Source organism: Mytilus californianus, unplaced genomic scaffold (assembly GCF_021869535.1).
Source record: "Mytilus californianus isolate M0D057914Y unplaced genomic scaffold, xbMytCali1.0.p SCAF_14, whole genome shotgun sequence".
NCBI lineage: Eukaryota > Metazoa > Mollusca > Bivalvia > Mytilida > Mytilidae > Mytilus > Mytilus californianus.
In genome coordinates, this window is record NW_026262626.1 from 31,187,857 (window position 1) to 31,201,203 (window position 13,347).

General features: G+C 33.6%; 1 protein-coding gene across 4 annotated transcripts in view; it reads left to right on the forward strand.

Moving 5' to 3' along the window:
* Positions 1-13,347, forward strand: part of LOC127724637 (uncharacterized) — a 640,225-nt gene that overhangs the window by 389,577 nt on the left and 237,301 nt on the right. For 3 of the 4 annotated variants that reach the window (XM_052231644.1, XM_052231645.1, XM_052231646.1), the window contains exon 22: positions 4,773-4,891. The exons of the other annotated variant lie outside the window; for it this stretch is intronic. In XM_052231644.1, coding sequence (XP_052087604.1) covers positions 4,773-4,891 — 119 coding nt within the window. The remainder of the gene's footprint in view (positions 1-4,772; positions 4,892-13,347) is intronic. 4 annotated transcript variants of the gene reach the window in all.

Sequence of the window (13,347 nt, forward strand, 5' to 3'; positions counted from 1 at the left end):
ATTCTACCAATGTTTGAGTGTTAAATCATATCTTTAGAGAACTTAGTCATCACTGGTTGTTGTTATTATATAATTGACTAATATTTGAAAAATTGCATCATATCTTATTTTAGAAAAATTTTATCCAGTTTAAGTTATTTCCCTTTGCACAGAAAATATTATGGATAAAATTAACCTGTGTTTCATTTCAACATAAATTAAATATATATAGGGTTCTTTCAAATGCTGAATCTAAACCTGTATTTAAATATTAGATTTTTGGGCCCAGTTTTCAAGTTGGTCCAAATCAGGGTCCAAAATTAAACTTTGTTTGATTCAACAAAAATTGAATTTATGGGGTTCTTTGAAATGCTGAATCTAACCATGTATTGAGAAATTTTGGATTGTGGGCTCCTTTAATCAAATTGGTCCACATTGAGGTCCTAAGGGTCCTAAATTAAACTTTTGTCTGATTTCATCAAAAATTGAATTCTTGGGTTTCTTTGATATGCTGATTCACCATTTTCTACATAAGAAAATGCCTGTACCAAGTGAGGAATATGACAATTGTTATCCATTCGTTTGATGTGTTTGTTTTTTTGATTTTGACATTTGATTGGGGACTTTCCTTTTTGAATTTTCCTCGGAGTTCAGTATTTTTGTGATTTTACTTTCTAATATGTACTTAGATTTTGGATATTGAACCATAATAGGTAAATGTCCAATTTCAAATATTTCAGTTCTTTGACCACATTCATTTTGTGTCACAAACCTATGCTGTGTCAAATATTCAATCACAATCCAAATTCAGAGCTGTTTTAAGTAGTGTCCATACTTGCTCAACTGTTCAGGGTTCGACCTCTGCAGGAAAATCCGGTTTGCTGTCACTCTGACAGCCTCTTGTTTTTCTTTTCTTTGGTAAATTGTATATTGTTTGTTATTCTGTAAAAACTAATTTTCTGAATGCTATATATATTTTTTTGATTAGGTGAACTCCTTTCAAAACTTAGCTTATATTGTCTATTAATAAACATATATTTAGATTTCTGATTTTGGGCCCAGTTTTCAAGTTGGTCCAAATCGGGTCCAAAATTAAACTGAGTTTGATTTCAACATAAATTGAATATATATAGGGTTCTTTGAAATGCTGAATCTAAACCTGTATTTATTTTCATTATTAGTTAGATAACACCACATCAAGGTACAAAGGGTCCTAAATTAAACTTTTGTTTAATCAACAATTTTATTCTTGGGTTCTTTGATATGCTGATTTTTAGTTTTAACACAAGGCTTTACAGAGCTTATAATGCACCATTTCAAAAGACAATGGGTATCAGATAAGGAAGGAATGAAATCTGCAACTTTAAAATTATAAAGTTTGATTCAATAATGAATCAGATACTATAGTATAGTCCACTGTGCTTGACCCATTTGTAGTATGGCAAGTAATTGATCAATATCTGCCTGGCAGGGTTCATCTGACCTTGACCTCATTTACGTGGATTAAAGATTATGTCAAATTTACGTGATAGTTGTTTTAAAGCATCAAGACTATCAACACAAAATCAGTAATCATCAGTTAAGCAGAGGAGACATTTAAGCATGTGCACTCTTGTTTTTATTTTTCCTCTGTATGATATGATTAAGTGGCATGAGCAATGCAGGCCCCATTTTGCCACTATGTATGAATATGATGCAGCTGAACAAATAATATTCATGGTACTAACAAAATGCAGGTTGTTTTTGATAGCATTATTAAAATTTAACAGTACTTTTTATACGACTGCAAAAACTTTTGCGGTCGTATATTGGTATGACGTTAGCGTCGTCGGCGTCGTCCGGCGTCGTCCGAAGACACATTGGTTTTCGCACTCTAACTTTAGTTTAAGTGAATGGATCTCTATGAAATTTTACCATAAGGTTCAATACCACAAAAGGAAGGTTGGGATTGATTTTAGGGGGTTATGGTACCAACAGTTAAGGAATAAGGGGCCAAAAAGGGGCCAAAAATAAGCATTTTTGTAACTTCCAGACATAACTTGTGTGTTAGCGTATGGATCTCTCTGACATTGTACCACAAGGTTCCATATCACAAAGGGAATGCTGGGATTGATTTTGGGGGTAATTGCCTCAAAATTTTAGGAATTAGGGGCCAAAAAAGGGGCAAAAAACAAGCATTTTTCTAGTTTCCAGACAATAACTTGTGTTCAAGTGTATGGATCTCTCTGAAATTGTACCACAAGGTTCCATATCACACAGGGAATGCTGGGATTGATTATTGGGGGTAATTCCCTCAAAATTTTAGGAATTAGGGGCCAAAAAAGGGGCAAAAAACAAGCATTTTTCTAGTTTCATGACAATAACTTGTGTGTAAGTGTTTGGATATTTCTGAAATTGTACTACAAGGTTCCATATCACAAAGGGAAAGCTGGAATTGAGTTTGGGGGTAATTGCCCAAAACGTTTAGGAATTGGGGGCCAAAAAGGGGCCAAAAAACACATTTTTGTCGAGCCTTCGACTTTAGTCGAAAAAGCGAGACATAGCGATCCTACATTCCGTCGGCGTCGGCGGCGTCCACAAATATTCACTCTGTGGTTAAAGTTTTTGAAATTTTAATAACTTTCTTAAACTATCCTGGATTTCTACCAAACTTGGACAGAAGCTTGTTTATGATCATAAGATAGTATCCAGAAGTAAATTTTGTAAAAATAAAATTCCTGTTTTTCCGTATTTTACTTGTAAATGGACTTAGTTTTTCTGCCAGGAAACATTACATTCACTCTGTGGTTAAAGTTTTTAAAATTTTAATAACTTTCTTAAATTATCCTGGATTTGTACCAAACTTGGACAGAAGCTTGTTTATGATCATAAGATAGTATCCAGAAGTAAATTTGTAAAAAAAAAATTTCATTTTTTCCTAACTTTACTTATAAATGGACTTAGTTTTTCTGCCAGGAAACAACACATTCACTCTGTGGTTAAAGTTTTTAAAATTTTAATAACTTTCTTAAACTATCCTGGATTTGTACCAAACTTGGACAGAAGCTTGTTTATGATCATAAGATCTATAGTATCCAGAAGTAAATTTGTTAAAAAAAAAATTTCATTTTTTCCGTATTTTTCTTATAAATGGACTTAGTTTTTCTGCCAGGAAACAATATTTTCACTCTGGTTAAAGTTTTTAAAATTTTAATAACTTTCTTAAACTATCCTGGATTTATACGAAACTTTGACAGAAGCTTCTTACAATTAAAAGATAGTATCTAAAGGAGTATTTTTATTGATTTTTTTCCCTCATTTTTGTTGAGCCTGCGATTAACAGCAAAAGTAGGCGAGACACTGGGTTCCGTGGAACCCTTACGAATTTTTCTAGTTTCCAGACAATAACTTGTGTTCAAGTGTATGGATCTCTCTGAAATTGTACTGCAAGGTACCATACCACAAAGGGAAGGCTGGGATTGAGTTTGGGGGTGATGAATCATAAGGGGGTTCAAAAAATTTGGGGGGGGGGGGATTTTTTTTTTTTTTTCCTTTTTTTTCTTTTTTTTCTTTTTTTTTCTTTTAAAATTTTCCATTTTAAGTTGGTTATTTCTGATTTATATTTAAAAGCAAATAATAATGATATGGTAGGAGATACACACCAAACAGGATAATATTATTATATAATAAGTATTGTGCAATAGCAAGAAATTTTCAATTGCACAGTATTGCACAATAGCAAGAAATCTTCAATTGCACAGTATTGCGCAATAGCAAGAAATCTTCAATTGCACAGTATTGTGCAATAGCAAGAAATATCCAATAGCACAATATTGCGCAATAGCAAGAAATTGTCAATTGTACAGTATTGCGCAATACCAAGAAATATTCAATTGCACAGTATTGTGCAAAAGAAGATACCTCGTATAAATTGCTTATTTCTTGACCAATTTCAATGGGGTTTTATTCTTGAATTCTTGGGGTTCTTTAATAGGCTGAATCTAACCGTGTATTAAGTTGGATTTTGGGCCCCGTTTTTAAATTGGTCCACATTGAGGTCCAAATGGTCCAAAATGAAACTTTGTTTGATTTCATCAAAAATTGAATTATTGGGGTTCTTTGATATGCCGAATCTAACCGTGTATTTAGATTCTTAATTTTTGGTTCCGTTTTCAAATTGGTCTACATTAAGGTCCAAAGGGTCCAAAATTAAACTAAGTTTGATTTTAACAAAAATTGAATTCTTAGGGTTCTTTGATATGCTGAATCTAAACATGTATTTAGATTTTTGATTATGGGCCCAGTTTTCAAATTGGTCCAAATCGGGGTCCAAAATTAAACTTTGTTTGATTTCAACAAAAATTGAATATATGGGGTTCTTTGATATGCTGAATCTAACCATGTATTTAGATTTTTGATTTTTGGGCCCCATTATCAACTTTGTCTACATTGAGGTCAAAAGGGTCCAAAATTAAACTTTGTTTGATTTCATCAAAAATTGAATTCTTGTGGTTCTTTGATATGCTGAATCTAACCATGTATTTAGATTTTGGATATTGGACCATAATAGGTGAATGTCCAATTTAAAATTTTTAAGTTCTTAGACCACATTCATTCTGTGTCAGAAACCTATGCTGTGTCAAATATTTAATCACAATCCAAATTCAGAGCTGTATCAAGCTTGAATGTTGTGTCCATACTTGCCCCAACTGTTCAGGGTTCGACCTCTGCGGTCGTATCAAGCTGCGCCCTGCGGAGCATTTTATTAGCAATTGAACCTCAGCTTATGATCAATTGTTGATTGTATTTTGCAGGTTACTCTTAATATTTATACATTTGAGAATGTGATATACCATGTCCTTCACCAGAGAACACCTAAGTATTCATTTAGAATTCTCAACACTTGGTACAATAAAAAGACACATCATCACAGGTAAGCCTACTAAGGACTAGATTGTCTGCAATGCTACATACAATTTTTATGGCCCCACCACTAAGTGGTCGGCGCCATATTGTGGTACCCTTATCCCTTCTGTTATATAAGAGTTATTAGATCTTTTTTATGCCCCCGCCGTAGCGGAGGGGGCATTAAGTTTTACCCTTGTCCGTCTGTACGTCCCGAAATTGGTTTCCGTTCTCTAACTTGAGTTTGCCTCAACCAAATGTTATGAAACTTATACACAATGCTGATTACCACAAAACACAGATCAAGTTTGAATTTTGGTGGCGTCACTTTAACCGATCTAGAGTTATGCCCCTTTATAAAAGGAAATATTGCAAAATTTTTAGTTTCCGTTCTCTAACTTAAGTTTGCCTCAACCAAATGTTATGAAACTTATACACAATGCTTATTACCACAAAACACAGATCAAGTTTGAATTTTGGTGGTGTCACTTAAACCGATCTAGAGATATGCCCCTTTATAAAAGGAAAAATTGCAAAATTTTTATTTTCTTCTAAATATCAAGTTTATATAATATATTTTTAAAATTGGAGTTATCTTCCTTTGACCATGATTATAGTTGAATCAACTACAATCAATGCTTTATACAATGCAATGTTTAATTTTGACTTCCACTGATAAAACACAGATCAAGTTGAATGGCGGTAGTGTCACTTTAACCATTATTGAGTTATGCCCCTTTATAAATAGAAAGATTGCAAAATTTTTTAGTTTCTATTCTGTAACTGAAGTTTTCCCCAGCCAAACATTATGAAACCTATACACAATATTCATTACCACAAAACTCAGTAAGGATCAAGTACAATTTTTTTGTTTCAGTTTCTCCAACTTGAGTTTGCCTCAACCAAATGTTATGAAACTTATACACAATGCTTATTACTACATAATACAGATTAAGTACGAAATTAGGTGGCAACACTTTTACCATTCTAGAGTTATGTCCCTTTATAAACATAAAAATTGCTAAATTTTTTAGTTTGTCTCAACCAAATGTTGTAAAACTTATACACAACCGTTCTAGAGTTATGCGTGTTTACAAATAGAAAAATTGCTGAATTTTTAGTTTCTGTTCTTAAGTTAGCCTCAACCAAATGTTATGAGACTTACACACAATGATTATTACCACAAAACTCAGATCAAGTTCAAATTTGAGTAGCGTCACTTTTACCGTTCTTCAGTTATGTCCCTTTATAACTATATGATATGCAAGCGGGGGCATCATCTGTGTCCACATGTGGACACTATCCACATTTTTTCTAAATGTCTTCACATATTGAGCTGATTATGTGAGTCAACTATGATGAGTTACAGATCGAGGTTATGTTTGGTTCCGCTCCGCTGATTTTTGCCAAAATTACGAGCTTTGGACTTTGAAAATTTCGTGAAAATAACAGTTATACAGACTTTAAGTCTTCTGTGATGAGTTACAGATGGAGTTTAGGTTTGGTTTTGCTCTGCTGATATTTTCTGAAATAACAGGCTCTGGATTTTGAAAATTTCATGAAAATAACAGTTATATGGACTTTTTTCTAAACACCTTCACATATTGAGCTGATTTTTATGTCCCACCTACGATAGTAGAGGGGCATTATGTTTTTCAGTCTGTGCGTCCATTCGTGTGTCTGTTTGTCTGTCTGTCCCGCTACAGGTTAAAGTTTTTGGTCAAGGTAGTTTTTGATGAAGTTGAAGTCCAATCAACTTTAAACTTAGCACACATGTTCCCTATGATATGATCTTTCTAATTTTAATGCCAAATTAGAGTTTTGACCCCTATTTCAAGGTCCACTCAACATAGAAAATGATAGTGCTAGTGGGGCATCCATGTACTTTGGACACTTTCTTGTTAGTATCTGAGTCTACTATGATGAGTTACAGATGTAGTTGACATTTGGATCTGCCGTGCTAATTTGTGCTGAAATTTTTGGCTTTGGACTTTGAAAATTTCATGAAAATAACAGTTATACAGACTTTCATTCTCAAATTTCCACTCCTAGATATGGCTTCAAGCTTTTTTTGCAAGTAGGGCCATTTGTGTCGCTGTTTTGTTGTATAATCTAGTACAAATACTTTTATAATCAATATAAAATGGCATTTAAAAGACAAGGTAAATTGGGACACCAAATCTAAAGGCCAAACTGGGTAAAGTACAAAGTCACAAACCACCAAGACTGAATAGTTATTGGAGTGGTATAAAATCATAGGCCATTTTCTGAATTATATTTGTCGTTCAAACAAGTAAACATTTATTCTGAAGTTCTGACTCTCATTATTTGCCCTTCCTGATATAGTATTTACCAGTGACTAATTAGTCCCCTACCGACAAAGTCGAAGGGGACTTTAGGTTTGCACTCCGTCTGTCTGTCTGTCTGTCTGTCTGTCTGTCTGTCAGTCAGTCCGGCAAATCAGTTTTCCACACTTTTTTTCTTCATGCTTGAAGATATTGATATTTGATATTTGGTATATTGTTTTATCATAACAAGTTACAGATCAAGTTCGAATTTTGTTCCGGTCTGATAATTTTGTGCAGAGTTATAGTCCTTGGACTTTAAAAATTCACTCAAATATTCAGTTTTCCTCACTTTCTTTTCGTCATTCTTGAAGATATTGATTTAATAATTGGTACATTGTTTTATCATGACAAGTTACAGATCAAGTTCGAATTTTGTACCAGTCTGATGATTTTTTGCAGAGTTATGGTCCTTGGACTTAGAAAATTCACTCAAATAATCATTTTTCCGCACTTTTTTTCGTCATGCTTGGAGATATTGATTTGATATTTGTTGTATAGTTAGGTTTGGCTAGCCACCAAACCAGGTTCAACCCACCATTTTTTTCTTAAAATGTCTTGTACCAAGTCAGGAAAATGGCCATTGTTATATTATAGTTCGTTTCTGTGTGTACGTTTTAATGTTGTGTTTCTGTTGTGTCGTAGTTCTCCTCTTATATTTGATGTGTTTCCCTCAGTTTTAGTTTGTAACCTGGATTTGTTTTTTTCTCAATCTATTTATGAATTTCCAACAGCGGTATACTACTGTTGCCTTTATTTACACCATCCCCGTGACAAGTTATATTTCAAGTTAGCATTTTGTTCCAGTACAATTAATTTTTAACCGGTAGGGGACTATGTATTGCCATGCAATACTCTCAGAATGCTTGTTTCAAAAAGTGTTTTATTAGTTTTAAATGGTTAGTATTGCCACGCTTTGAGTTTATGCATTACTCATGCTATTTGAATATTAATAAATACCATTTAAATATTAATATAGTAATGCATTCCCTTTATATATTACTAATTTAAGTACTTAACATATATTCAGTTCTTATAGCCAAACATACATGTAGCATGCAAGCCATATCGTTTCTAAAAACCATTTGCAGTCAATTTTCAAGTGAAAAACAATTATGAAATATGAAAATGTGAAACATAACACTAAAAACACAAATAACATAGAGGGCATAAAATGGTGAACAAACAGAACAAACTATAATGAATACCTATATCCAGAAATTGTAAATAATAGAAATAACAACAATAGGAATTTTATCATTTTTGTCTCATCTGCAACATTTGTTTGATTATTCAGAAGCATGGCTGATTTAAATTGTTTTTTAGAAGATAAATCAACAATCTATATCTTGTCTATAGACAGGTTTTTCTGATTATCTGCCTTAGTTTGTGATGCGTCTCCTATGTGTTGTCGTAGTAGCGGTCGCCATTACAGCCGTGAAAAAGTTATAAACAAGCTAAACATCTATATTGATTATAATAAATTCGCAATTGTAATTGATTATTATAGTAAATAAAAATACATTGGGCTACTTAGGTACCTGATGAGAATGTACGGTCTTACCGGGTCGATTGTAATATCAGAAAAACAAGGTGCAGTTTTATCAAATCATAGTAATTTCTGTGGTCAGACCTAAACTCAGTTAGTCCTAAAATTCGACAATCCTCAAGTCCGACGGTCCTATAATTCGACAACCTGTTTTGTTTGATGGGCTGTTACTTGTCTCTGAAAAAATATACCTATAGATTGTAACGTTTGAATAAGACTTTTTCACAGAGACGAGAGTCACATGATTGTGCTTGTGGTTCGACGCATGTATACTGCTAATAACTGAGCGACTTTTTCTTCTTATTTTTTTCCCCGCATACATGAATTGCACTTTGCTGTCGATGCGTCAGGCCATATGTAGACTTGACTTTGCAATTATAATAGGCTTAAGAAGTTTTGAACTTTCCCATGTAATCATATAGTTATTAGGTTTTGTCCCCAATTTCTTTTGCATAAAGTTAGCTCGATCGCCCTGCAAAACATAAAACTACTAGTATTGCATGTAACATTATACTCCCATGCTTGAAATAAATGATTGGCATTTAACCACAAAAAGACGCCAAAGTGTAAACTCAAAGCATCATTTAGTGGTTTGCATCACACTGACATAGCTAGATAATACTATTAATTATCTAATTACTACCACATTTTATATTAATTAGTATTGTAATTTTTATTGTTATTAATAAATGTTATATGCGTATTATAAACCAAATCTTGAATTCTATCCTAATTCTATCCTATTTTGGGAAAATTTCATAAATTCAAATGTGACGTCACCCCTTTTTTTGCGTTGATCTCTTTGGCTAACTCGGGGTGTGAATTTTTTTGTGCTGGTTTTTGTTGTTTTATGTATCCGTTTTTATTCTGTAGTTAGTCACCACTTCAGTGTTATCATGTATATATATTATATAGTCATTTTTATAGATTTACTGTTTGCAAAAGTATGAATTATTCTAAATACTAAGGATTTTCTTATCCCAGACATATAACCTTAGCCGTATTTGGCACAACTTTTTGGAACTTTTGGTCCTCAATGCTCTTCAACTTTGTACTTGTTTTGGCTTTCGAACTTTTTTGATCTGAGCGTCACTGGTTAGTCTTGTGTGGACGAAACGGGCGTCTTGCATATTAAATTTTAAACCTGGTACCTTTTGTTAGCTATTATTCGTATGTTTCTCGGTCCTATATGTTCTCCCATTTATTTGTATTGTAGTCCTGTCATGTAATGTTGTCATTTTAATGTTATATTTAACATTGCCTTAAAAGCGGAAGGTTTGGCTAGCCACAAAACCAGGTTCAACCCACCATTTTTATACGACCGCAAAAAATTTTTGCGGTCGTATATTGGTATGACGTTGGCGTCGTCGTCGTCGTTGTCCGGCGTCGTCCTAAGACACATTGGTTTTCGCACTCTAACTTTAGTTTAAGTGAATTGATCTCTATGAAATTTTACCATAAGGTTCAATACCACAAAAGGAAGGTTGGGATTGTTTTTGGGGGTCATGGTACCAACAGTTAAGGAATTAGGGGCCAAAAATAAGCATTTTTGTAACTTCCAGACATAACTTGTGTGTTAGTGTATGGATCTCTCTGACATTGTACCACAAGGTTCCATATCACACAGGGAATGCTGGGATTGATTTTGGGGGTAATTGCCTCAAAATAGTAGGAATTAGGGGCCAAAAAAGGGGCAAAAAACAAGCATTTTTCTAGTTTCATGACAATAACTTGTGTGTAAGTGTATGGATCTTTCTGAAATTGTACTACAAGGTTCCATATTACAAAGGGAAAGCTGGAATTGAGTTTGGGGGTAATTGCCCAAATCGTTTAGGAATAAGGGGCCAAAAATAAGCATTTTTCTAGTTTCCAGACAATAACTTGTGTTCAAGTGTATGGATCTCTCTGAAATTGTACCACAAGGTTCCATATCACACAGGGAACGCTGTGATTGATTTTGGGAGTAATTGCCTCAAAATATTAGGAATTAGGGGCCAAAAAAGGGGCAAAAAACAAGCATTTTTCTAGTTTCAAGATAATAACTTGTGAGTAAGTGTATGGATCTTTCTGAAATTGTACTACAAGGTTCCATATCACAAAGGGAAAGCTGGAATTGAGTTTGGGGGTAAATTGCCCAAAACGTTTAGTAATAAGGGGCCAAAAAGGGACCAAAAATAAGCATTTTTCTAGTTTCCAGACAATAAATTGTGTTCAAGTGTATGGATCTCTCTGAAATTGTACTGCAAGGTACCATACCACAAAGGGAAGGCTGGGATTGAGTTTGGGGGTGATGAATCATAAGGGGGTTCAAAAAATTTGGGGGGGGATTTTTTTTTTTTCTTTTAAAATTTCCATTTTAAGTTGGTTATTTCTGTTTTATATTTAAAAGCAAATAATAATGATATGGTAGGAGATACACACCAAACAGGATGTGTAAATTATTATATAATAAGTATTGTGCAATAGCAAGAAATTTTCAATTGCACAGTATTGCACAATAGCAAGAAATCTTCAATTGCACAGTATTGCGCAATAGCAAGAAATCTTCAATTGCACAGTATTGTGCAATAGCAAGAAATATCCAATAGCACAATATTGCGCAATAGCAAGAAATTGTCAATTGTACAGTATTGCGCAATAGCAAGAAATATTCAATTGCACAGTATTGTGCAAAAGAAGATACCTCGTATAAATTGCTTATTTCTTGACCAATTTCAATGGGGTTTTATTCTTGAATTCTTGGGGTTCTTTAATATGCTGATTCTAACCGTGTATTAAGTTTATGGATTTTGGGCCCCGTTTTTAAATTGGTCCACATTGAGGTCCAAAGGGTCCAAAATTAAACTTTGTTTGATTTCATCAAAAAATGAATTATTGGGGTTCTTTGATATGCCGAATCTAACTGTGTATTTAGATTCTTAGTGTTTGGTTCCGTTTTCAAATTGGTCTACATTAAGGTCCAAAGGGTCCAAAATTAAACTTAGTTTGATTTTAACAAAAATTGAATTCTTAGGGTTCTTTGATATGCTGAATCTAAACATGTATTTAGATTTTTGATTATGGGCCCAGTTTTCAAGTTGGTCCAAATCGGGGTCCAAAATTAAACTTTGTTTGATTTCAACAAAAATTGAATATATGGGGTTCTTTGATATGCTGAATCTAACCATGTATTTAGATTTTTGATTTTTGGGCCCCATTATCAACTTTGTCTACATTGAGGTCAAAAGGGTCCAAAATTAAACTTTGTTTGATTTCATCAAAAATTGAATTCTTGTGGTTCTTTGATATGCTGAATCTAACCATGTATTTAGATTTTGGATATTGGACCATAATAGGTGAATGTCCAATTTAAAATTTTTAAGTTCTTAGACCACATTCATTCTGTGTCAGAAACCTATGCTGTGTCAAATATTTAATCACAATCCAAATTCAGAGCTGTATCAAGCTTGAATGTTGTGTCCATACTTGCCCCAACTGTTCAGGGTTCGACCTCTGCGGTCGTATCAAGCTGCGCCCTGCGGAGCATTTTATTTTTCTTAAAATGTCCTGTACCAAGTCAGGAAAATGGCCATTGTTATATTATAGTTCTTTTCTGTGTGTGTTACATTTTAATGTTGTGTTTCTGTTGTGTCGTAGTTCTCTTATATTTGATGTGTTTCCCTCAGTTTTAGTTTGTAACCCGGATTTGTTTTTTTCTCAATCGATTTATGAATTTCGAACAGCAGTATGCTACTGTTGCCTTTATTTGCCAACCCTCCTCCCCACCTAAAAAAATCTGGTGATCTCTTATATTTCCATCCTGAATCTGTATTAGACTCTTATATATATACCCAATATAAATAATACAGTGAAATACAGCATTACATTAGGGATTTTGTATTGGACCGTCAGACTACTGGACTGTCAGAATTTCGGAGTGTCGGATTAGAGCTACGCTTCCGAAATTTCTAATAAACTTCTTGATTACCAAGACCTTTGAAAAATCCTTTGTAATATATAAAGGCGTAAAATTTTATAATCTATGCACAGCACAAGCTACTGAAGAAAGGTCAAATCAAGTTTAAACAGAAATTACTGAATACGTTGTATACTAAGCAAGTAAAGTATATACATAAAGCACAAAGGGCTATACATATCATTTGCATATATGGACCGGCATTGAGTCGAGGCATATAGGCAAGGGAAATAGGAAGTTTTGCTGGGAATTTTCTATAGATACAGCTGTTTGTAAAACCTTTAAGGTTTTCAGAAAGAACTGGCATCCAAGAATAAAATAATTTACAAGCTTAATGAAATACGAAAGCGATGTTCCAAATAATCAAATATCAAACTTAGTGTTAACCTCATCAATACGAGCAACAGCTGATCTGCAATATCGAGTTGGAAATTAAATTCGTATAGTAATTCCACTAAAGTAAAGAAAACTTCCTTAGTTACACAAGTATACAATAAATCGTCACTGTCAATCATGCTGACGTCCCCCCCCCCTTTTTACTTAATTTTGAACTCTTTTCTCTTCTGTTAACAATATTTTTGTCTGAGTTGATGTTGTCTGAATGTCTGTCCATTTTGCAGCAAAAAAATATTCTT